The sequence below is a fragment of the Pelobates fuscus genome, chromosome 3 (genome assembly GCF_036172605.1).
Source record: "Pelobates fuscus isolate aPelFus1 chromosome 3, aPelFus1.pri, whole genome shotgun sequence".
Classification (NCBI taxonomy): Eukaryota; Metazoa; Chordata; class Amphibia; order Anura; family Pelobatidae; genus Pelobates; species Pelobates fuscus.
The window spans coordinates 166,709,747-166,734,839 of record NC_086319.1 but is presented as its reverse complement, the minus strand read 5'-3'; the positions used below and the strand labels follow the sequence as shown (position 1 = coordinate 166,734,839).

Below are 25,093 nucleotides of genomic sequence, written 5' to 3'. Positions count from 1 at the left end.
CATCTTAGAATTAAATAAATAGATGATAGTTGTTCTGAGCAGGTAAACAAAACATCAAAGAGATCAGAATATAACCCCAAATGGCACTGTAATTAATCTAACAAAACAATTCTAAACTGTGCCTTTGAGGCCACCTGTTCTGTGTAAATATGCTATCATCTAAAGATAGATAGAACGAACCCTGGAGCACAGAGGTACACTAGGAGAAGGAGAAGAAGGGAACAGAAATGAGCAGGAAGGGTCAGCAAGGTGCAGAAAGGGTCAGCAAGGAGCAGTAACGGTCAGCAAGGTGCAGAAACGGTCAGCAAGGTGCAGAAAGGGTCAGCAAGGTGCAGAAAGGGTCAGCAAGGTGCAGGAAGGGTCAGCAAGGAGCAATAAGGGCAGGAAGGAGCAGGAAGGGACAGAAGGAGCACAAAGGTAAAAGAGCAGAAATAATCAGAAGGAGCACAACGGTAACATAGGAGAAGGAGCAGAAAGGGTCAGCAAGGAGCAGGAAGGGACAGAATAATCACAAAGGCAGGGCCGGCGCTACCATTAAGGCGGACTAGGCAGCCGCCTAGGACGCCCCTTGGGAAGGGGCTGTCAGGATCGGGACAGGGATCCAACACGCAGAATACAAACAGGAGCTAGGTACGTATACCGGACCTTAGAATGGCCGGACTAACGTAAGGAGAAAGCAAAGAATGGTCAGAGACAAGCCGAGGTCGAGGGAACGAGAGAACAGGTAAGCGAGAGACGAGCCGAGGTCAAAGGACACGAGAGGTAAGCAGGAACGAAAATGCAAGCCGAGTCAGAACCAAAAAGACAAACAGTAATAAGAGCACTGAGTGACCAGACAAGCTAGAACCACGACAGGGCAATGAACCATTACACACATCCCTATTTTATACCTTGGCTCTTTAATTGATGACTCCGCCCCTGCCGAGCCCTGATTCGTTGTTCGGAACTAGATTGACAGGTCGGAACGTGATTGCCGTCATGACGTTGGCTCCTGAGCGCCGCGTCATAAAAGGAGGCGGGGCTATCGCGGCCGGCGTGTAAACGGTTATGAGAGCTGTGAGGATTGGATGAGTCAGCCCCCCTGAGAGGACGGCCGTCTGAAAGTCTAACCTCCTCCGAGGTAGAGACTTCAGGTACCCTGACAGGGGCGCCACCAGGAGCGCCGGCCCCCCTAATGCTGCAGCCGCCCGAGCGCTCTGTAGAGCGCCTCAGGCGGCTGCATCTTCGCCCGGGCTGGTGCGTCCATGAGGGCGCACCGCCCGGGCGCAGCATGAGGAGAGGGGCTGACAGGAGGGAAGCGCTCAGCGCTCCCTCCTGTCACTCCCTCACTGTAGCGTGGCCGAGCGCGGTATGATCCGCCGGTACAGGGAGCATTTGTCTCCTGTACCCGGACGGACTAACAGGAAGTGTTCACTTCCTTTTAGTCAAGCCGGGTACAGGAAACAAAAGCTCCCTGTACCCGCAGACAGTACAGAGCTCGGCCACGCTACAACATAGGTAGGGGAGGGTGGGGGGAATAAAGGGAGGGGGGAGAAATAAATGGAGAGGGAGGGAGGGGGGAAGAAATAAATGGAGAGGGGGGGGGAGAAATAAATGGAGGGGGGGAAATAAATGGAGAGGGAGGGAGAGGGGGGCAGGAGAAATAAATGGAGAGGGGGGAAATAAATGGAGAGGGGGGAGGAGAAATAAATGGAGAGAGAGGGGGGGAGGAGAAATAAATGGAGAGGGAGGGGGGGAGAAATAAATGGAGAGGGATGGGGGGAGAAATAAATGGACAGGGAGGGGGGGAATAAATGGACAGGGAGAATAAATGGACAGCCAGGGGGGGGGGAATAAATGGACGGGGGGGAATAAATGGACAGGGGGGAATAAATGGACAGGGAGGGGGGGAATAAGTGGAGGGGGGGGATAAATGGACAGGGAGGGTGGGGGGAATAAATTGAAAGGGGGGAATAAATTGACAAGGTGGGGGGGAAGTAATTGACAGGGAGTGGAATTGACGGGGTTAGGAGGGGGAATGAGAGTGGGGAGGGGAGAAGAGAGTGACAAGGGAGGGGGGAGAAGAGAGGGACACGCAGGGGAGAAGAGAGTGACAAGGGAGGGGGGAGAAGATAGGGACAAGAGGGAGGAGAAGAGAGGGACAAGGGGGGAGAAGAGAGGGACAAGGGGTGGAGAAGAGAGGGACAAGGGGGGGAGAGAAAAGAGTGACGAGGAGGGGGAGAGAAGAGAGTGACGAGGGAGGGAGAGGGGGAGAAGAGAGTGACAAGGGAGGAGGGGGATATTGACACCCATCACACACACACAATGCACCCCTTGCACACAGAAAAACACACAATGCATTACACACACACAGACACACACACACAAGCAATTCAACCCTTACATACAATGCATCCATTACACACACAGAAACACACAATGCATTCCTTACACACACTCAATGCACCCCTTACACACACTCAATGCACCCCTTACAGACGCACACACTGCATCCCGTACATACACAGAAACACACATTTCAGCCCTTACACATACAAACACAGATTCACACAATGCATTCCTTACACACATATCAGGACATCCCCTACTCCTGTGAACAAACTATTTGGTGGAACATGAAGTTGGACCCTGGGGCCCAGACCATGAGCTGTGTAAAGGGCCTTTAAAAAAATGGAGCTGCTTTCCGTTCTCCCAGAACACAAACAGCCTCCAGAGAGCCTGTTCTACACCAGACGAGTGGAGCCAGACTGCAGCTAGAGTCCATCACCATCCTCATCTGATTGTAAGTAGGCAATCTAGTATATTATTCGTGGCACTAATCTCTAATTTACCTCACATTAAAGGGACACTTTAGTCCCCAGAACCACTGCAGCTTAATGTAGTGGTTCTGGTGTCTATAGCCTGTCCCTGCAGGTCTTTTAATGTAAACACGGCGGCACTGCAGCACTTGCGTTAGTTAACATGGGGCATTGTGATGTCATATGGGGGGGGGGGGGGTGGGGGTGGCAAACTTTACTTTTGCCTAGGGCGGCAAAAATCCTTGCACCGGCCCTGCACAAAGGTAAAGGAGCAGAAAGTATCAGAAGTTGCACAAAGGTAAAGTAGGAGAAGTCGCAAAAAAGGGTCAGCAAGGAGCATGAAGGGGCCGCAAGGAACACAAAGGTAAAGTAGGTGTCACATCGTGTTCCTAGCTGCGGATCATTCTGGTGTTGGCTTCTGGTATCTAGTACTCTTTTTACAATTCTTGTTTAGTTTCTCTTGGTTTTTTGGTTTTCTATTCTATGTATGGTTTTCTTTATGCTGGGTTTTCTGGGTTCATTTCTGTAATCCGTCCCTGGAATTCCCAGTCTCCAGGTTTCATTTAAATGTTTTTTTTATTTGCCACACCCGTTTGTTTTCCATCTTTCCTTTTGTTTCAGTGTTCCTGCAGGCAGCTGCACAAGTCTTCTGCCCTTTCTTGCAGGTAAGTTCTATATATGTCTTCTTTGGTTGTTTTAGCATACATTAGGCAGTTTAGGACCTGCCAGATATGGGGTACATTGGCGTTGTTTGCAGGCTTATGCAATGTATAATCATATAATGTGACTAAATCCCCATGATTTTCATATAGTGCTTAGTTATTTCTCCTCTTGTTTTGCCTATCTTGTCTTGTTTTAGTTTGTATACCCAGTCCATGTACAGTCCTGTCCAGTCATGCCCATGTTATGTTCATGTTTCCCTCATGTCTTGTGTACATGTTCTGGGTTTAGCTTCCTATCCTTCTCCGGTTCTGGGTTCTCCTAGTTTTGTCTTGTTTTCATGTTTGGTGCCTTTCCTAGCCTTGTCTTGTTTCTGTACTGGATACACTCCTACTGCAGAGCCTCCCTATTCAGCTCTGGGAGGTCTGCTTAATTCCTGCTCCTAGTTCCTGGGATCCGCTGAAGCTGCATCAGGGTCCTGGTATGTGACTGCACAAACGCTGGTGCTCAACACCAGGGGGCGTGCGGTTACCCTGCACCAGACCCTGCTAATTCACCTCCACACTGTGACTCCTACTTATAATATCAGACATACTGGGTCCCGGTCCTCGCACCGCCGCCCAGACAGTGTCTGGGTCCCGGGCACCGGACCGCCACCCTGACAGTAGGAGAAGGAACAGAAATGACCAGGAAGGGTCTGCAAGTAGCAGGAAGGGTCAGCAAGGAGCAGAAAGGTAAAGTAGGAGAAGGAGTAGGAAGGGTCTGCAAGGAGCAGGAAGGGTCATAAGGAGCAGGAAGGGAGAAAAAGTAGCAGAAAGGGGTAGAAGGGCGCAAAAGAAGCTGAAAGGTAAAGGAGCAGAAGGAGCCAAGTATAAGAGAAGACAGTGTCAGAATAAAAAGACGACTGTGCCAAATGAAGGAGAAGAAAAGAAGATTGGAGCAGTAGGACAAGTGAAGTGATCCCTCCACTTCATTCAGGACACCACATCACAAGGCTTTGGTCCCTGGGCCTGGCAGGAAAACATTGGATCTTCTCATCTCCCCAGGTAAAAAAAAAAAATGTCAGTGTTAATGTGGTCACTTTTATTTACTGAGTGTCAGGGGTGCCACTGATTGGCTAAAACAGTCAGCTTGCACTCAAAACCAATCACTAGATCCCCATTCATAAGTAAACATTTTTATGAACCGGGAACTAGCGATTGGCTTAGAGCATCAGCTGACCACTCTAGCCAATCAGCGGCACCCATGCCTGACGTCAGTCAGCACTTCCTGACACTCTGTTTCAGAAGCTGAATACCACTGAGCGACCTGGAGATCTGGAGCAGGGGGAAGCCTTTGGGTTTAAACCATGTGAGAGCGGTTTAACCCCTTAAAGGAAAGAGAGCGCCCAGGCCCCCCTGGCATCATAGCATTTTTATTTAGATGAAATTATGGTAACCAGAATGTTACTTTAATTTGCTTCAAGGAACACTATAGTTCCTTTAAGCAAATTAAAGTAACATTCTGGTTACGTGTATTCCTGAGACCATAGTTGTGAAAAAGCTATTTACGCAATTATGCAATATGCCCCAATCAGGTTATCCGGTCTCAGGAGAACTGATAAGAGAAATTAAAGGTGAGGAGAACAAGGAGAACCTATAAACAGAATTATAGGTTCAAGGAAGAGGAGAACCTATAAAAGGAATTATAGGTAAAAGGAAAGGACTGAAATAAGACTTAAGCAATATGCCCCAAGGAAATTAACAGGTAAATCAAGAGAGGGAAAACCTATAAGAGAAATTATAGGTTAGAGGCATACATAATATAACAAAGACAGAAATAAACAACATATGAAGGTTGAACGTATTCAGATAATTAGACTTTTAGTTGATTAGTCTATTTTGGTTGGAGGCTGTAATGCAATCATCAGATAGTAGCAGCAGCGTTAATCAGGATAGATGCAAATAATAAATAAAAATTTTTATTATTTAGGTTGTTTGTGTTAAATCTTGGCTGCTAGGCCCCGCCCCATAAAATTATTTTTAAAGGACTACTGCATAGCTGGATATTATCCATTGTATAATCTTGTAGGATGGTAAGAACTGCTTATTACTTAAGTGTAAGACCTGAGTCTCACTTTAACAAGGTTTAGTAGATTGAACATTAAACTGTAAATTTAAGTGAAGAAACTGTAAAAGTTTACTAAAGAAATATGTCTTGTCGGTCTGTGAATAGCAGTTGGGAGGGAGAGGAGGGAGGGTGGAAGATAAAAGGGAAGTTGTTGCCTGATATAGGGACTATTATCCTGACTTCGTCTATGGTGTAAAGCCTATGTAAGTTAAGTATCTACGTGGTGAAAAATAAAACTTATACATATAGAGAAAATGTTTTATTTTGTTAAGGAGAGAGAGAGAAGAGGTGAATTCAGTGTTAATAAGCTTGATGACTGTGTTCTAATATTAAGTTGTTATTATCTATGGATAAATGAGGTGTAAATTCCTCATTTAGTCCGAGAGGTGACAGGGCTCGAAATCTGTATATCCATTGTGATTCTTTCAGTAAAAATTGTTTGTTAAAATCGCATTTCTAAGATTAGATTGTCATTTTTAAATTGCTTGAAAAGTTAGATGTTTAATGTCAGTGTCGTGGAAATTGATGATATGTTTAGCCACTGGGCTAAGGATACCAGGATTAGTGATAGATCTAATGTGCTGAAGAATTCTTCTTCTGAACTGCTGGAATGTCTTGCCAATGTATTGTTTACCACAGGTGCATGTAATCAGATAGATTAACTTTGTAGTTCCACAGTTGAAAAAGGCATTAGGAGATATTTCTATGCCTGATTGGTTTGACACTTTGAATTTAGACGGTTTGACAAACTGGCAAGCCTTACAGTGACCACACCGGGAGGTGCCTTTGGTATCATTTAGCCAAGTGGGGGTAACTTTTTTAGTACTCAAATGAATGTGAACCAAAATGTCCATTAGGTTTTTGTATCTCCGTGCTGTTATAGTGGCATGTGTTAACAATGATTCTTTCAATACCGAGTTATTAGTCAGTATTGGCCAGTACATTTTCTGACATTGTAGACCACCCTGCATCAAAAGTTGCTGTGCATATCTGGTTTGGGGTAGATTTTCTATGTGTCTTAATTTTCTCAAGCTCTCTGATCTATATTTTAAGCATACTTGTTGGTTACCTGTTTGGGTAACCAAGGGCTTTAAACCTAGAGCGTAAATCTCTACATTCCTATAGAAAGCTGTCCACGACTGTTCGTAAGGAATAGAAGATTTTAGTTGGCGTGGGTGTAGAAGGCTGTTTGTAGATGTTGATTTCCTGTAGAGGTGGATATGAATTGTACCAGCGTCATCTTCTAATATGATCTTAAGCTCCAAAAAATCATACATTTTTCATCAATTACATGGGTAAGTTTGAGGTTGATGTTATTAACCTTTAGTTGTTTCACCAATTGTTCAAAGTGAGAGATGGAACCCGTCCACAGAATCAATATATCATCAATGCATTGGTACCATTTGTGGATAAATGTTTTGTATGGAATGGAAGGTGGAGAATTCACAACACATTGCTCCCACCAACCCAGGAACAAGTTGGCATAGCTAGGGGCACAAGCAGTCTCCAAAGCAGTAACTGTAAGTAGAATTTGTTCTAAAAAATAAAGTGGTTGTATGTTAAAACAAATTCTAGGTGGGTCAAAATGAACTGTTTTTGGTGTTCATTATATGATGATTGATTTAGTAAATATTTACAAGCTTCTAGTCCACTTTCATGTGTAATATTGCTGTATAATGATACTACATCAAGACTCGCTAAAACCTTATATGGAGGAACCTGTGCGTTCTCAAGTGCTAATAGAGTCTCTTTAGTATATTGCAGATATGAGGGAAGCTGTTTTACCATAGGGTGCAAGACCTTTTCAATGAATTTGCCGGTCTTTCATTTAAACTATTGTTTACTGAAACCATGGGTCTGCCAGGGGGGTCTTCAATGTTTTTTTGGATCTTAGGCAGACAGTAAAATGTTGCTATTGTCAGATTATGGTGAGGTAACATGTATTGGAATTCTTGATGGGAGATAATTTTGTAAAAATAAGCAGTTGAGAGGAGATCTTTTAGTTCCGTCAAGAAGTTGAAGGTTGGATCTGAGTTGATAAGTTGGTAACATTGAGAAACATTAAGATGCTCCATATACATTTAGATGTAATTTTCACGTTTCATAGGAACAACATTGCCCCCCTTATTGTCGGGTTTTATAACTGTATCTTCGGCTAGTCTAAGTTCACGTAAAGCCCTTCTTTCTTGTGTTGTAAGGTTGTGCTCCTGTTTTGATTGTAAATTAGTTTGTTCTAGTTCTTTAGTTGTAAGCTGTACAAACAGTTCCATATGTGGGACTTCAGAGAAATTGGGGGTGTACCAGATTTTTGGTTTTAGGTCAGTCATTGGTTTTGGTGAATCGTTTTTAAGTGGGTATAGTGAGGGTTTGTAAGTGGATATAGTCTTGAATATGTAACCTTAGGTCCTTGACTAATTTTTCTTGTTTCTTTTTGAATGACTTCAAGAGCAAGTTTTCTGCCGAAAAGGCCATTCAAACTTATCCCAAGTTGGCGTTGGGACAAATGACAGTTCTTTATTCAGCAGAGAGAGGTGTCTGGGGAGTAAATTTAAATCTGATATATGGACATTTTTTTTTTAGGCTCATATCGCTGTTGTCTTAGGGGAGATATGTAGGTCCATTTTACCCTCTCAGTTTTTTCCTTTGTTTGCGGGGAAAGCCTTGATCTAAAATTTGGAGCAGAGGGGCCCCGCATGATGTAGGAGGCCTAGCGACGCCATTGGTTGACTGTAATAAAAATAGTGACTCGGTAGCCATTTTATTAGTCTCCCATGCGCATCGGTTGGAGGGATTTAAATAATGGTGTCCATCCCCCTTTCCAACCATAGCCAGAGGGAAGGGGGACATTCTACTGTCTCACCATGCTACTACCCGTAGTCAGTGGGTAGGGGCTACTTACACATAGACGGTGGCTCTATACATAATAATAAGTGGTGAGTGGGGGCTTTTACTAAATATAAAATGGTAGATGGACATGCTATTGTCCTTTCCCCCCAATTTGCCAATATGGCTTGTAAGCCAACCAATCAGAGAGCTCTGACACACTAATCTCACTTCTCTTGAGACTTTCCATGGGAATAATCGATAGTTTTTTATTACTGTTGGAATTTTCATTAGCTTTTGTACATTTGTATCTAATCTGGTTAGTTAAATGGTTCATTTTTACACTTTCAAGCAAATCAAGTTTTAAAAAAAATATGCTACTGTCCTCAAGTTAATGCACATTTCTTTATTGACCGAACATTATATAATAAGAATATGTTGAAAGAATGTATCATATAACTTATAGAGTAACAATACTGTTTGTGTTTTATTTTAATAGACATTACAAATCATTATAACTACAATTCTGAACATAACAACATGTTATTAACAAGTACAATATACATGGTGCTTTAGAATGTCAACAACTGTGTTAGATTTTAGTTTTCACAATGTAAGCAACACATTCCATACGACTTCTAAAATAAATACATGTATATAATTAAAGTAAACTTTAAATAAAATTAAAAAAATAACAAAAAAATAAAACTTAGAACTGTTTCACAAACACAAAGCTCAATATCTCACTCCAAAACCTTATTATTGTAGAAGCTTATTAGAGTATACGCTATTCAGTTTTGATGTCACTTGTATGACATACTTACATTGCCACTACAGGACACCAATGAATTCCATCACTACCCTTCTTGAGAGAGCCATTGCTATGGGGGTGGGGGTGCCTAAATGCCATAAACCTCTTAATTTTAAACAACCTTCACTTATTAGTTGTAAAGATCGATAGATTGTGTCTAGACAGAAGGATCCATATAACATTCTAACAGAGACAATACATCCATCTCTGACCACTATTAATGGAAGGCACAATTAAGGAAAGAAAAATTTAATGTGATTGGACTCAACCCCCAACTACGACTCTAAAAGAATGTGGTGACTGGAACAGATTGGTGAGCTGGTATGGCAGTATAAGTATATCATAGGCACAGTTTAGCAAATTGTGTGCAATATTTCAATAAAATTAGCACAATATGGAAAAAGGTTTGCACAACTAAAAATAAAAAAGTGGGTACCGTGGACCGCTTTAACAGCTGCTGTAAAGGTAAGTGAGTTTTTAGAGAGTATTCAAAGGACAATTAATACATGGACTGTAATAAAGACATTATGTACCAGGAAAGGGTTTACAGAAAGAAGAAATCAATAGGGAATATCAAGCGAGTACATATAAAAGCAGATGAAATACGCAGGAAATCTATTAATGTTATAGAATTTCTTAATGACAATCTATACACAATAACCACTACAACGTAATGCACTGTTTATGGTGCCTTGTGTGCCCACTGATAAGAATCTGATCATTTTCAAATTGTTTGAAATTTTTTGGCTCCCCAGTGTGCCTATGGTATGACCTCCATCTCTGATTCGGATAAAGCTGGAGTCAAAGGCTTACTCCAACCATTTTTAGTTGTTGTTATTTTCTTCTTTTTAAAAAAAAAAAAAAAAAAAAATACGTGGACATTAATCTTTAGGAACTCACCCCCAATGTCTTGCTGTCCGGAACAGAGTACCAGGCTGCCAAAGTTACATGTGTTGGGGTTGTAAGTAGCCCCGAGCACAAAAGTGTAACTATCTCTTATTTTTTTCAAGCAGAAATGCTGCACACTCAGATTTCTTCCTCCATGACCACTTCTAAAAGCAAAAGTGGTCATGGAGGTTGGAGTACCCCTTTAATGCTTTCCCATTAGATATATTAATTTTATAACTATTTAGATGCCTGCAGCTATTTATTCTGCCAATGTAAAATTTACATCAATATTGTGGAAGCAATATCTGAAGGTGAGGCCGGACCGAAGCTTTTAGGGGAACCATGTTACAAAGTAGGACACCCAGGGGATTAAATCAAGCATTGCTTCAAGGGACTGCTGTCACTATAACTACTACACAGCACGTTTAGGTTTAGAATCATTTTTTTTTTATTATTTTTTTTTGTAGAAAGGTTTATTTACAAAATAAAGAATTGCGAACTGCCAGAAAAATGGCAGATTTTTGGTTAGAACAGCTAAATTTGAGACTATTTACAATTCACTTGTTTTATCCTCACATCGTCAATTCTATAATAGTGATTAAACATAGCTTTTTTTTCACCTCTTTTTTATTTTATAGCAGAGTCAGTTAATTACATTATTTTTTTCCTACCAAACACAATTGGAAGAGGGTATTTTTCAGAACTAGCAAACACAGCTATTCATATGATTTCTTGGTTTAATTCATCATGTCACTATCAATTAGGAAATATATGCAGTAAACTATTAAAGCGGCACGGTCTCCCACCCTCCCCCACTGAAATTCCAACCCAGTCAAAAGAGGACTACTTTGTCTCTGTATTTTCCTATGTCTGACACTTCTAGACACTGGGATGAGCTACAGCTGTCAAGCAGTGTCAATCACTCAACCGCTGCAGAGATAATAACTGTATCTATAGATGGTCTTGCATAGACCTCAATGCTGTACTCTTGCGCAAGAGCCAGGAACAGAAGAGGACCAGCCAGATGAAAATTGTGGCTCCTGTGAGGGACATGTTTCGTGGAATAAATATGTTGTACTGAAAAACACTTTACTAGAATTTTAACCTCTTATGATGATGCCGTCATACAAGAGAAAAGTGGTATTAACAAAAGCATAGAGAAATTGCTTGGACAAAACATTGACTTTAATCTGATTTTTAAATAAAATGACACTTTATGCAATGCACCATAAAAAACAAGACTAATTTTGAGATATGCAATGGGTGCTATACCCTGGTTCAAAAACAAAACATTTTGCAGAGTTTTGGTTAAAAAACAGTCTCTCTCCACTACCAAAAGCTGGTTCAATCTGCAGCTGGTTGTATAATGCAGAAGACACACTTCTGAATTATATGTCCAAAGCTGTAAAACCTTGGGCGACAAAGATTGTCAGAGAACAATGGGTGGAGCATGTGACACATCTGCATTATCTTGGCTGCAGCAGAGGGCTTGAATTTGCAAGAGCATTGTTTTTTTTGGTTTTTTTTTAGTCAAACCACTCAAAAACAGTTTGACAATAACTGTATGGACTGCAACCAAATATGCTTGCACCATAACCACTGCAATTACCTGCTGTGGTTAGACTGTGCCATTCAGCTTGTGATAGTTTTTCCGCTAATTTCAAATTCGGTAATTCTGCAAGAATGCCATCTTAGTATTAAAAAAGCAGAAAAATATGCAAACTAATTTCACAAAATTCACATGTACCCATGGGAAATGAGGTAAAGTGCAGTAAGTTGCCTGAAATGCTTGGAATTCAAACTGCTAAGAGACCAGGTTTGTTTGTTGAATCTACAAAGCAGAAAACTATATTCCGTGCACATCAAGCTATTAGCACCATGGATATACTTTGTTGGACTTCTGTGAGGTGGAATTAAAACATTCGGATAATCTTAGCACAGTTTAGATGCATATTTAAGTACCATCAGGCATGACTGAATGTCTGATGTATGAGGCATCAAGCAGCTTTGAAATGTTTAGGATAATATGGCACTATTCTTCATAACAGAAGCTCTATTTCCCATCTGTTTGCACATAGATCAAGAGACAGGCTGTTACACCCCTGAAATAAAAGAAAAGGCTGTATTAGTCAGTGAAATAGTTGTGAGAAAGCACTATATGTGGTTTCCTTATATTCTCAAACACCAAGATCAGTCTTCTTGGGATGCTACAGAGTGATAAGATCCTAGAGATACTACATTATTAAGGACATTGAAACATGCTAGATCATAGTAACACTATTGTATGATCGATCTCACTTTCTCTAAATATCCACTCTATATGTTAGTGAGTGTTGCAGCGCAAATGATATATTGCTTGACACTGTATACCTTTCATAAACTGAAATGTGAAAATAAATTGTAATCATTTTTTTTATCCAAAGGTTAGATTTTTTTTTTTTTTTTTAAATTCTTTATTTTTTGTGCATAGGTAGTTACAAACATATCTCATGTGCCACAACAGCACTAATCATGTAATCATCAGGATTATCACAGTGACTTTACTGAAAGAAGCACTTTTGTATTTTAATAAGTTTTAGAGAAGCTGGTTGTAGTAGACATACTAAAATATCTGGGAACTGTCTGGTACATCGCCTTAGAAAATTTAAAGCGAGAAAGTCTCGTATTATGAAGCTATAGGGCAGCGGGTACCTCGCTGGCGTGGGGGGGTCTAAGCATTGTTGTGTCAAACTTTAGGTCTGGGGTTGGATGGCCTACTGTGCCGGCTCTGGTGTGGTAGCTTCTATCCCCCTGGGGTTAAGCTGTTGCGGGTGGTTTAGTGTGCCCGTCTGCACCATTCTATGGGACCCCAATTACCCCTGGGGGGGGGGGGGGGGATGCTCAAAAGGAGCTTCGTGTAAGACGCCATAGAGTATCCATGGCTACGGTTGCTAGCGCTCTGTGTCAGAGATAAATATAAAATTTAAAGCAACATGGAAATTAGCAATTCAAAAGAAAGTGAGAAGGAGAACATAGGCAAGAACAAAAGCAAAAAACAAACTGTCAACGACATGTTATATGTCTGAGTCCATCAGATGCAGTAAGTAGTGCTGCAGAAGTATGATGGTCTGGCAACTTGGTGTTTTCGGAGACGCCTCAGGTTTTGGCTGCTGACTTGTTTGCCGGCCCTGCTCCTCTGGGGACGAAGGGGACCACTGTCGCGGGGTTCCAGGTGGAGCCGTTGGCCGATGTAGTGCTGGACCCTGACGGGAGCTGAGGGGTCGAGGGTATACCCAGTGTTGGCAGCAGTTCATCTGCTCCTTGCAGGTCACGGACGGTGTGGGATACAGTTCCGTGGATGATAAGCAGAGAGCGTGATCCTCTCCAGTGGTAAGTGATGTTATGCTGGCGCAGGAGAGCAGTGAGTGGTTGTAGTGTGCGTCGCCATGCCAGAGTGGACCCTGACAGATCTGCGTAGAAGGAAAGCTGCATGTTTTCGAACGGGTATGGTGAGTGGTTCCGTGTGGCTTGCATCACCGCCCGTTTGTCGCCTTGGTTCTGGAATTGGACTATGAGGTCTCGTGGGGCTTTTGTTGGGGCTTTAGCTGACCTCGGCAAGCGGAACATGTGTTCAATGGGCACCTGTCTGGCTTGTTTGGGGGGTAGGAGCGAGTGTATCAGTCTCCTCAGTGTATGAGGGAGCTCAGACTCCGGTATGTCCTCTCCTATACCTCGGATTTTGATGTTCCGATTGCGGCTCTTATCTTCCAGTGTTGCTAAACGTTGCTCATAGGTGAGGTGCTGTTGTGTGATAGTTTGGACTGAGTGCTGCAAGCGTTGGGCATGTTGCTTAGCGCCTTGGGAGTCTGCCTCCAACGTGCTTAGTCGGCCTGTCAGGCCCTGCAGGTCTGCGCGCAGCTGGGCCATGTCGGCCTGAATCGTCGTTTGGAGCTCTGCCAGGAGGCCCCTCCTGACCGAGACGGTCACCGGTGAGGAGTCGGGTCTCGGAGGTGACTGGCGGGGTGGCATCCCCGTATGTGGAGTCATCATTCCTGCTTCAGTGGTAAAGTCATCGGATATTTCCGAGCTGTAGCCGTCGTAAGCGGCCATATTTGGGCCTTGGGCGCCCAATGCGTTTTTCCACATGTCTCCAATGTTTTGTTGGTGCCGTGGGTTGTCAGGCTTCGGTTTTTTAGATTTGCGACCCATGTCGTTAGCGGTAGTCGGTGGGTCAGTTTAATGCTGGTTCTGCGCAGTTGGGTTCTCGGTATCAGGCCCAATGTGCTGGTTTATTGGAGAGCTCTTTCGGCGTGCGGCCATTCAGGTCCGTTGCTTGGCTCCGCCCCTCGATTGGAATTTAACACCTGGGGAGATGAGAAGGTCTAAAGTTTCCCTGCCAGGCCCAGGTACCAAAGCCTTATGATGTGGTGTCCAGAATGAAGTGCTCCAATCTCATTTTCTTCTCCTTCATTTGACACCGTCTTCTTTTTCTTCTGAGGCTCCTTCTGCAGAGGCGGCTCTAGACTTTATGAGGCCTTAGGCGAAACTCAAACATGAGGCCCCACTGCTCTGTAGGCTGCCTCTGTGCTGCTCCCCTGCGGTTTCAGTGATCGGTTAGATTTGTTAAGATGACAAATGTGACATCTTCCAAATAATCAGCTGGTTACAACATGTCATCAAATAATGGAATTGTCAGCTTTGTACATGCAAATACAACATTTTATTGAGTCTCTGTTACATTGTATTATTTATGTGAGATGTGCATTAAAGGACACTAAAGGCAGATGTGCTTCCACTGCAATAACTGAGGTAGACTTGGTTATTCAATTAATGTTTCTCCTAGAGAACATTTGACTGACACAGCGCAGCAACTAGCTGCACACGCGTGCTAACCTCCCAATGCTTCCCTAAGTAGAAGCATTGGATTGGCTGAAATCATGAAGACCAATGATATCAGCTGAGGAGGCAGGGCGGCTGCCATAAGACCAACATGCTTGGGGATATAAGGTTAATAAATCTTACTTTTTAAACCTTTTAATCCCTCAGGATTTAGGACACCTAAATAAATAGTATGGAGAACACTATATCATTAAGAATGCATGTTTGTATTCCCAACATAGTTTTTTATTTTTTTAATTTCTTTATTTTTGTTTCAGCATCCGTAACGGCAGTAAAAAACAGCATGCGGCCCACGCAGGGGCCTTTAATAGAGATGTTATACAGTGTTTTAACAGAGTGTGCATGGTGATGTCATATACAAATATGAAGTAATGTGCCGTTCGGCGCTGATTTTCTGTTATCCGGGCGTTGGAAGCCCAAGTATCGAACTTATACATACACAAAAACATGAGTAATGACATGGTCATGGAAATTCAGTACTTCATTTCACAGCATGTGTACTAGTTAACATTATATGGGTCTGGGATTCTGTTGGTGGGCGAGGAGTTTCTGCGCCTACTATGTGGTTCTCGTTACTGTAACACAGTCACCTCTCGCCGCCTACGTCTATGCGTCCTGTTCTACCCAGTCGAGGCTGCTTTGCTAGTCTGGCATGTCAACCAAGCTGAGGTACTGAGTGATCGTTCTAGTAGGGAGTGGGGTAGGGTAGGGTGTGGGTTACGGGTTGAGGGGGGGGGGGGTTAGTTACAGGAGGTGGAGGTATTATGCTCGTCGGGGCGCCCGGCAGGCACAAGCATGCCGAGCCGCAGCTCGCAATTTTTAGTTGTTCTGGAATTATTCGTTAGTGTAAATTTCCCATGGTTGCCATATTTTTTGGAATGATTTTTCCGTATTTCTTATTTGGGCAGTTAGTTTGTCCATCAAATATGTATCTTTGATTTTGACTATCACGTCATTGTCAGTGGGGACCGTGGGTTTCAGCCACGTTTGAGCTAGTGCCCTTCTAGCGGCCAGTGTAAGTTTGTTCAGTAGTTGTTGTTCTTTCTTAGAAAGGCAGTCAGTTGGTCTGGATAGGAGGATCGCCCAGGGATCTAGGTCTATGTGTCGTGTGAGGACCTCTTGGAGCAGTGATTGGATTCTTTTCCAAAATTGAGTTACCTCAGGGCATTCCCACCACATGTGGATAAAGGTACCTTTGCCGCCACATCCCTTCCAACATGTGTCTGTCGTTGTTTTCCCCATCTTATAGAGCTGAGCAGGTGTGGTGTACCACCTCATGAGCATCTTATATGCTTTCTCCTGATGAAGCACACATATCGATGTTTTTGCTGTCGCTTCCCATATGTCTACCCAGTCCTCTCCTTCTATTGCTCCCCCTAAGTCTGTTTCCCACTGGCGTATGTAATTTGGGTCTGTGGCTCCCCTTTCTGGGGCACTGAGCTGAGCATAAATTGTTGTAATCATCCCTTTTTGGATTGTTTCGGCGTCGCACAACCGTTCATAGAATGTCATAGGGGTCTGGGCTGCTTTCTTTATGTTCGGGTGTTTGGCAAAGTCTCGCAACTGCATGTATCGGAAGACGTCCTTGGTCGTTAGGGGTGCAGTGGTTTGTAGAGTTTCGAAGGTTTTGAAGGAGTCCCCCGTATACATGTGCTTATATCTTTGCATTCCTGTGCTTTCTATCCCCCTGAAGTCTCGTGCGCTCAGCCCGGGCTCAAATGCTTCGTTCCGTAGGTACGGAGTCAGCGGTGAGGGTGTATGTTTCAGGGCGAATTTGGTGGCTGTCAAGTCCCAAATCCTAATGGAATTAAGGATCGCTGGGCAAGATGTATGTAATGGTGGTCGGTCTTGTTTAGGCACCCATATCCAAAATTGAGGGAGCTAACATAGTGTTTTTTAACTGCATGTGGGAGTACATGGAATTCTAATCATTATGTTTGTTGTATGTATGTTGTTTGTGTTAATTACATTTCTGATTAATGCATGCAATGTATATGTACTGTATGTCTTGTTTCTTTTTTTGTGGATGGGCATAAATATGACAGCTGTATAAGCATATGGATTGAAAGAAAACATTATTTCAAGATGTTTAGTTGTATCCACACAGGCAGCTTAAAAAATATACTGTGCCCATACTCCTGTATCAGTCACTAGTGAGACCTTGTTTAGAAATGAGGGTAAGTACCACACCACATGGTTTTATTAACAAAGCAAGCAGCATCTTAAAGGAACACTATAGTCACCTAAATAACTTTAGCTTAATGAAGTGGCTTGTGTATAGATTTCACTTCTCAATTCCATTTAAGAGTTAAATCATGTTGTTTCTGTATGCAGCCATTGTCACAACTCCCCTGACTCTGATTGACAGAGCCTGCATGAAAAAACAACTGGTTTCACTTTCAATCAGATGTAATTTACCTTGAACAATTTTATCTCTTTCTCTGTAAATTGACTCTTGCAGGGTCTAGCAATCTAAATTAAACAGAACTTGCAGTAAAGGAAGGATAAACTTTAGATGACTCTTTGCAGGTGTTTAGGAAGGCTTAGCAAGTTGCATGCAGGGAGGTGTGACTTGGGTTCATAAATGGCAGAGAATTGAGCAGTGAGACTGCAGGGACATGACTATTACACCAAAACTGCTTCATTAAGCTGAAGTTGTTTTGGTGACTATAGTGTCCCTTTTTAAAAAAAAAAAATTTTATTTTGTCGTGCATGGATTATACAAGTTACGTTTACACCAGCAATGCCACAACAGCTAATGCCAGAGTTTCCATAGACAATTGTATGGCATGGATAAACTGTGCACATTTTTAAATTTACACCCTGTTCCAAATTATTATGCAAATTCTATTTAAGTGTCACAAAGATTAAATATTTTGTTTTTCAGTTTAACTCATGGATGGCATTGTGTCTCAGGGCTCTTTTGATCACCAAAAACAATCTTGGACACCTGTGATAATTAGATTGCCAGGTGAGCCCAATTTAAGGAATACTACTAAAGGAGGGTGTTCCACATCATTAAGCAGAGCACCATTTTCATGCAATATGGGGAAGAAAAAGGATCTCTCTGCTGCCGAAGAGTGAAATAGTTCATTGCCTTGGACGAGGTATGAAAACATTAGATATTTCACGAAAACTTAAGCGTGATCATCGCACTATTAAGAGATTTGTGGCTGATTCAGAGCACAGACGGGTTCGTGCAGATAAAGGCACATTGAGGAAGATTTCTGCCAGATCCATGCATCGGATCAAGAGAGCAGCTGCTAAAATACCATTACATAGCAGCAAACAGATATTTGAAGCTGCTGGTGCCTCTGGAGTCCCACGGACATCAAGGTGTAGAGTCCTCCAGAGTCTTGCAACTGTGCATAAACCTTCTATTCGACCACCACTAACCAATGCTCACAAGCAGAAACGGCTGCATTGGGCAGAAAAATACATAAAGACTCATTTTCAAACAGTCCTGTTCACTGATGAGTGCCGTGCAACCCTGGATGGTCCAGATGGATAGAGTAGTGGATGGTTGGTAGACGGCCACCCTGTTCCAACAAGGCTGCGATGTTAGCAAGGCGGTGGTGGAGTCATGTTTTAGGCTGGAATCATGGAAAGAGAGCTAGGCGGCCCCTTTAGGGCCCCCGAAGGTGTAAAGATGACCTCTGCAAAGTATGTGGAGTTTCTGACTGACCACTTTCTTCCCTGGTACAGAAGGAAGAACTATGCTTTCCGTAATAAAATCATCTTCATGCATGACAATGCACTATCTCATGCTGCAAAGAATACCTTTGCATCAATGGCTGCTATGGGGATAAAAGGAGAGAAAGTTAAGGTGTGTCCTCCATCCTCCCCTGACCTCAATCCTATTGAGAACCTTTGGAGCATCCTCAAGCAAAAGATCTATGAGGGTGGGAGGCAGTTTACATCCAAACAACAGCTCTGGGAGGCTATTCTGACATCTTGCAAATAAATTCAAGCAGAAACTGTCCAAAAACTCACAAGTTCAATGGATGCAAGACTTGTGAAGCTGCTATCAAATAAGGGGTTATGTTAAAATGTAACGTGACCTGTTAAAATGTTTAAAAAGTTAAAATGTTGTCATAAGTTTGATTGAAATAGCTTTTGATTTCAGTAAATATGCTGCAAACACAACAAATGACAATTGTCAGTTCTTTACAACCTATAAAGTGTTTTGAAACTTACTGTGCGTAATAATTTGGAACAGTGCATTGTAAGTTTTTTATGTTTAAAAAAATACTGTTATCATTAGGAGGTTTGTTCAATAACATTTGAATTGTACTCTTATTAGTTGATAACATGAGAATTATGCTGACTGTTATTTACATCAATTATTTAGATAAATGAGAAAATTATAATTTGCATAATAATTTGGAAAAGGGTGTAATAGGAGTAGACAGTAGTGTGGTGCAAGTCATAGCGTGTCTGTAAGAGGCTGTATAGGCTTATCCACTGACTATGTTAATAGAAGTGTAGCAGACGCTTAGTGAATGAATGAATGAATGAATATCTCTGAGTTGGCAAACGTTTCACTAAACTACCTGCCCGGGGGAAGATTATTAGGTAGCTTGAAAACAACTATAGGAAAAAGCTTCAGACAGGTGAGAATATAACTTTAGGATTTTCCACCCAGGTGATCCCCGTGTCAGCAAGATGACAGTCAGTGACTATGTACCATGAGAGCCGTCTAGATAAAGAAACAGGGGCACAAAGCCTGAAAACTGCTGTAGGAGATGTAATCTAGGTAAGTGTCAGAGTGGTAGTCCCCAAGTGTTTAACTTGCGTCTCAGCCGATGCCTGCCGCCGGCAGGATACAGATCCCAATGGCCTTGCTGATCTTCAGGTTCAACACCACAGCTGCAGGCAGTCGCCCCATGTTTTGGCCCCCGCGCAGCAGTCTGGGAGGTATGGCAGGTAAAGCTAGGACGCTGGAGCAGTGTCTTATTCTGCGAGCTGTATACTTGGGGAGGCTTGGTGATTGATTTGCAGGAGCTGACCTCCGTTGGTCGCTTTAGTGCTGCATGCATTGGCTTGGTGTGCCTCTGACTTCTCCGCCATAACCTGGCTCATCCCAGGACAGGAACCCGGATTCTAAGTGGGGTCTTAGCAGGCATCCGCCGGTTTCCGTCCAGCCCGCGCCAGCAGTCCGCTAGTGTGAAGTCGAGGGAGGAGGGAGCGTCTGTCTTCCCTCTTGCATAGGTGGCTCGACACGTGGTCTCCGCCATTGTGGATGCGGCCTCTGAGCCCTGGGTCGACTCCAAGTGCTGGTGTCTTTGCACGTATAGAGGCCACAGGGTGGGGACCGGGATTAACCCCACCGGTCTGGGGGGGGGGAGGAACAGGGCCAGTTCCACATAGCCTTTTGTTTCTGGCGCTGGTAAGCAGGATAGCAGGGTAGCGGCCGTCAACCCAGCTCACCGCCCGAGCGATCCCCATCTTGGATCACGGAGAGCACCTCTACAAGGGACAAGAACTAAACAGCAAGCCTCTCATCAGAACCAGGATGTCTTCTTGCACTGGGTCACAGCTGCCAGTTGTCAGGTAGGTGCTAATTCGGTGTTTATGGGCTAAAAAAAGAAAAGATTGCAGGAGCTGCTCTGTTGTGTGACCATTCAGCATGGCGATCCGGCCCTGCCCCCTTTAGTGTCCCTTTAACATGTCTTCTGATCAATTGAAGCAAACTTGAAATTGGAAATATTGAAACTATAATCTGAGTCGTAGTCCAGTGATCTTTTGTGGATCTCTTTGTAGTTCATTCATCTTACTCAGCAAAAGAAGATCATACTATATGACCGTTACTGGTCAGTTCCTGAGTCTTTAGATGCTAAAATTAGCTATTTCACACACAACTGCAATTAGGTATTTATGAATACCTGAGTTCTGGATTTCAATTACAATTCACAGGCAATGTTTTGCTAAAAAGAGAAACTTAACAAGTCTCACACAAACATTAATGAATTAAAGGGACACTCCGGGAACTATTACTATTACTACTACTAAAGCATTTGATCAGTTTTGGCCTCAATAATATACTGTAACTTTATGCATACTCAAATCCTTATACTTTTTGCATAAAATAAATAAATGATTTTCAGAATGCTGCAACATAACCTGCCTCATTAGCCATACCCCTTCACTAAAAAAAAGACTTCCTTATCAAAGCTATGCATAAAGCTCAGCCACTGGCAACTCTAAATGATCTTAACAAAACACCCTGCATTAGAAGACACCACAGTTAAAGGACCACTCTAGTGCCAGGAAAACAGAGAGGCTCTGTAGAGAGGAAGGGGTTAAACTTACCTCTTTTTCCAGCGCCGGGCGGGGAGCTTTCCTCCTCCTCTCCATCTTGATCGCGACGTCATCGGCTGAATGCGCATGCGCGGCAGGAGCCGCGCTCGCATTCAGCCGGTCGCATGTGCTCTCACTGTGATTTTCACAGTGAGAAGCACGCAAGCGCCTCTAGCGGCTGTCAATGAGACAGCCACTAGAGGATTTGGAGGCTGGATTAACTCTCATTATAAACATAGCAGTTTCTCTGAAACTGCTATGTTTATAAAAAAAAAGGGTTAATCCTAGAGGTACCTGGCACCCAGACCACTTCATTAAGCTGAAGTCGTCTGGGTGCCTAGAGTTGTCCTTTAAGGATTTTACTATCTGTTTGTATTTTCTTTCACTTTCTGCACCTGCTTACTCAGTGCTGTTGGGGTTGAGACTGTGTGCATACCTTTGATAAGGAGGTCTTTCTAGCACGAGGAGACATGGCTAAGGAGGCAGGCTTATGATGCAGGATTTTGCAAAACAATTTTATTTTTGTGCAAAAACTATAAAGATTTGAGCATTCACAAAAATACAGTATATTAATGAGGACAGAATCTATTAAATGCATCAAAGTTGTATTGGTGCCAGGAGTGTCCTTTTAACACAGAATTCTTAAACTTCTGTACGCATGCATTTTACTGGTAAACAACAGCAATTTACTACATACTTAGTGACCACTTGTGTGGCTGTTACAATAAATGGCATTACTATCTAAAAAAAAAAATAATAATTCTCACACATACAGATATATTTGATGTTGCTGTTGGAAGAGTTCCCAGCTTGCTTATATTAATTTTGTGTTTATTCTATGCACAGACACTCATATAACCGCTCAGAGTGCTCAGCCATTGAATGAATATCAGTACTATCACCTACTTCTGCAGCTCAGCTTCTGGCAGGACCCAGGTAAGAAAAAAAGTTTCCCCCTTACCGGGGAATGGTACTAGGATAATCCTGACATCATAACAACTATAACAGGTTGTAGTAGTTCCGAATCTTGCAGTAACTCTTTAAGAAATGTAATGTATGCCAAGAAACCACTCAGCATAACATTGGCAAAGGTACAATGGAATAATGAATTTAAGAGGTTTATATCAAAATGTTAACCCGTGATCTGCTCATTACAGCACAAGTTAATAGTAGACAGACAGACCGCCATTATTTTTAAACTTCAATCTAGTTCTAATTACCTCCAAATCTTTTTTTTGCCCAATTCATTCAACAGACAGGACATGAAACAACCAAACCTTGACTGCCTGCTTTATATATCGACTTGCAGCCATGTGACTTGCTGCCTGACTAAAGGTATATACATACTTCCTAATGTATATAGTTGAGGGTGATGAGATCTGCAGGATATTTTAGCTCAAAGGCCACCTGTTTGCATGTGTTTGTACGTTGTTTGTCTTTCTTTGTATACTTACCAATGGAATGAAGTATTTCCATATGCACATTTCACATCATCCCAGGACACCTGAAATACAAAGACAATAGAGCATCAACTGTAAACTCATCAGACAGCCAGATAGGAAATTGTCAGACTAGATATGTCACTGTCATACAACTTCTGTCAAAATCTATCTCATAAAGTTTTATTTAATCCCATAGTTTAGACAGGGTTATGCACCAAAGTGTGACATTCTGTTGAATTCTAAGTGATTTCAAAGTGAACAAATCTGTTGAATTGTATATATTCTCCATGTCAGGTATATTTCTAGTTTGTCAGTTTTGGCCAGGGGTACAGTTTGTCAGGTGTACATGTCAATTGTTTGATATTTATTGAGATGTCTTATCAGTTTCTGGCGAGCCATTAACAATCTTGAAGTGATCACAGTCCAGCTATTATGATACTTTAGATAACCATGGGTCGATGTAAAGAGTCCTATACCTTATAGTATGCAGTGAAGCTCAAGTGATCACAATCTTTCATCACATTAACAGACCCATTGGACACTTAGCACTTCAGCATCAAAAATGACTTGATAAATCACTGAAAACACTACAGTAACAATTAGTAAAATGGCACACCACTTGCCTTTTCTCACTCACAGTGCCAGTCTCCCTGCTTTTGTCCCAACACATTGGCTGAGAGCGTGTATGCACAATCTCTTTAACCCCTTAAGGACACATGACATGTGTGACATGTCATGATTCCCTTTTATTCCAGAAGTTTGGTCCTTAAGGGGTAAACAATCTGAAGTGCCTCTAGTGGCTGTCTGAATGACAGTCTCTAGAGACATTTCAATCCTGCATTGAAAACATTGTTGCAATGCAATGTTTTCAGCTGCAGGGTAAAACAGGGGCGACAAGGCACCTAGACCATTTCATTGCGATGAAGCGTCTGGATGCTTGTAGTGTTCCTTTAAGCCTGGTTGTAATACAAAAAACTTTTGTTTGGCATTATTACAAGAAAACTTTTGTTACATTTTTGGGTTGTGATTGCATTAAAAACACTGACACAATAACGGGAGAAAGTCAGAAAACCTTTTTGATCAGTATTTTGTGGTACCAGCCTAATCAATGCATTTTTAAAGAGTAATGTATTATGCTACACATTTACTAGTGTTTGCTCTATGATTAAACACTAGAACAGATGGCAAAGGGGATCCCTTTATTATTATAGCTTAAACTTAATATCTAAACAGTTCACAACACATTGTAATGCAGGCTCATGTACACCGCCAGGGATCCTTACCTTGCACACACACGAATCGTTGAAACAATACCACTTGTGATCCTTTGAGCTATTGATGTAGGTGCAGAAATGCCCAGAACTTGTTGTTCCTGAATGTGCTACTACAGCAAACAGACCATAAATATATTGGCCCTGTCAGGAAACAAAATATATAATATTGTTATAGCACCCCAGGATGCTCACTATTCACTTATGGTTTAACTGATTTAGCGGATATGTTAATGTATGTTTTGTTTAAAGGGCCTTGATATATCTTATAGGCCCTGTCTGTCCACATTCCTGTTTATGCATCTCATTTAACCGTGCACGGCTAACAAAATCGCCTTTTTACCTTTCTTTTTACGTATCATAGATGATGATCTGCTTGTCCCTTTGTTTTACCTACTACTTTGTTGCAAAAAATAAAAGTCTAATTTAAAAAAAAAAAAATTCAATATCATGGCCAGGACTAAGGCAGGGATTGGGAAGATACAAAATCAGCAATGCCCATAGAGTGTCTAAGGTTTAATGCTAGTTTCAACCATTATATTCATGTTACTATCACTTAAGGTTCCCTCAGTATCCTGTTTTTCTGAATGCACAAACTAATGCATATGAGTAAAATTCACTGTGTGTGTAAAAACCATCAGCACCATGAAAATGGACAAAAAAAAACAGAAAACCAGAAAAAAAAGAGGGGTTTATTTAGTAAACAATGATCCTCCGTGGGTTAATGCTAAAGGCATTAATACAACTTTTACTTAATGAAGCAGTTTTTGTGTATAGATCATGCTGCTGAAATTCTTCATTAAACAGACTATGCAATAAAGCAGAGTGTAACTAGAAATCACCAGGTTCCGGTGTGAAAATTGCCCTGGCCCCCCTGTGTCTCTTCCCCTCCCAGCCCCACCATGTGCCTCATTCCCTTGGCCCAGCCCTTTCATGTGTCTCACACCCCATCCCCCTCCCCCAGCCCTACGGTTGCATCTGTGGCTAGGCCCCCTGGAGTGATGGGCCTGGTCGAAGCAGTGACCCCTGCGACTGTGACCATACGCCACTGCAATACAGGAAGTTTAAACATTAGATGACTCTTTACAGGAAGAGCTTAGGATAACTGTCACA

The 25,093-nt window shown here is 42.4% G+C and overlaps 1 protein-coding gene across 3 annotated transcripts in view; it reads right to left on the bottom strand.

Annotated features, from left to right (window-relative positions):
• Positions 1-10,707: 10,707 nt before the first annotated feature.
• The window catches only part of USP18 (ubiquitin specific peptidase 18), a 39,654-nt gene continuing 25,268 nt past the window's right edge, over positions 10,708-25,093 (bottom strand). For all 3 annotated transcript variants that reach the window (XM_063447634.1, XM_063447636.1, XM_063447635.1), the window contains exons 9-11: positions 23,993-24,124; positions 22,722-22,771; positions 10,708-12,191 (exon numbers count right to left, since the gene is read on the bottom strand). In XM_063447634.1, the coding sequence (XP_063303704.1) occupies positions 12,143-12,191; positions 22,722-22,771; positions 23,993-24,124 (231 nt within the window). In that variant the 3' untranslated portion in view covers positions 10,708-12,142. The remainder of the gene's footprint in view (positions 12,192-22,721; positions 22,772-23,992; positions 24,125-25,093) is intronic.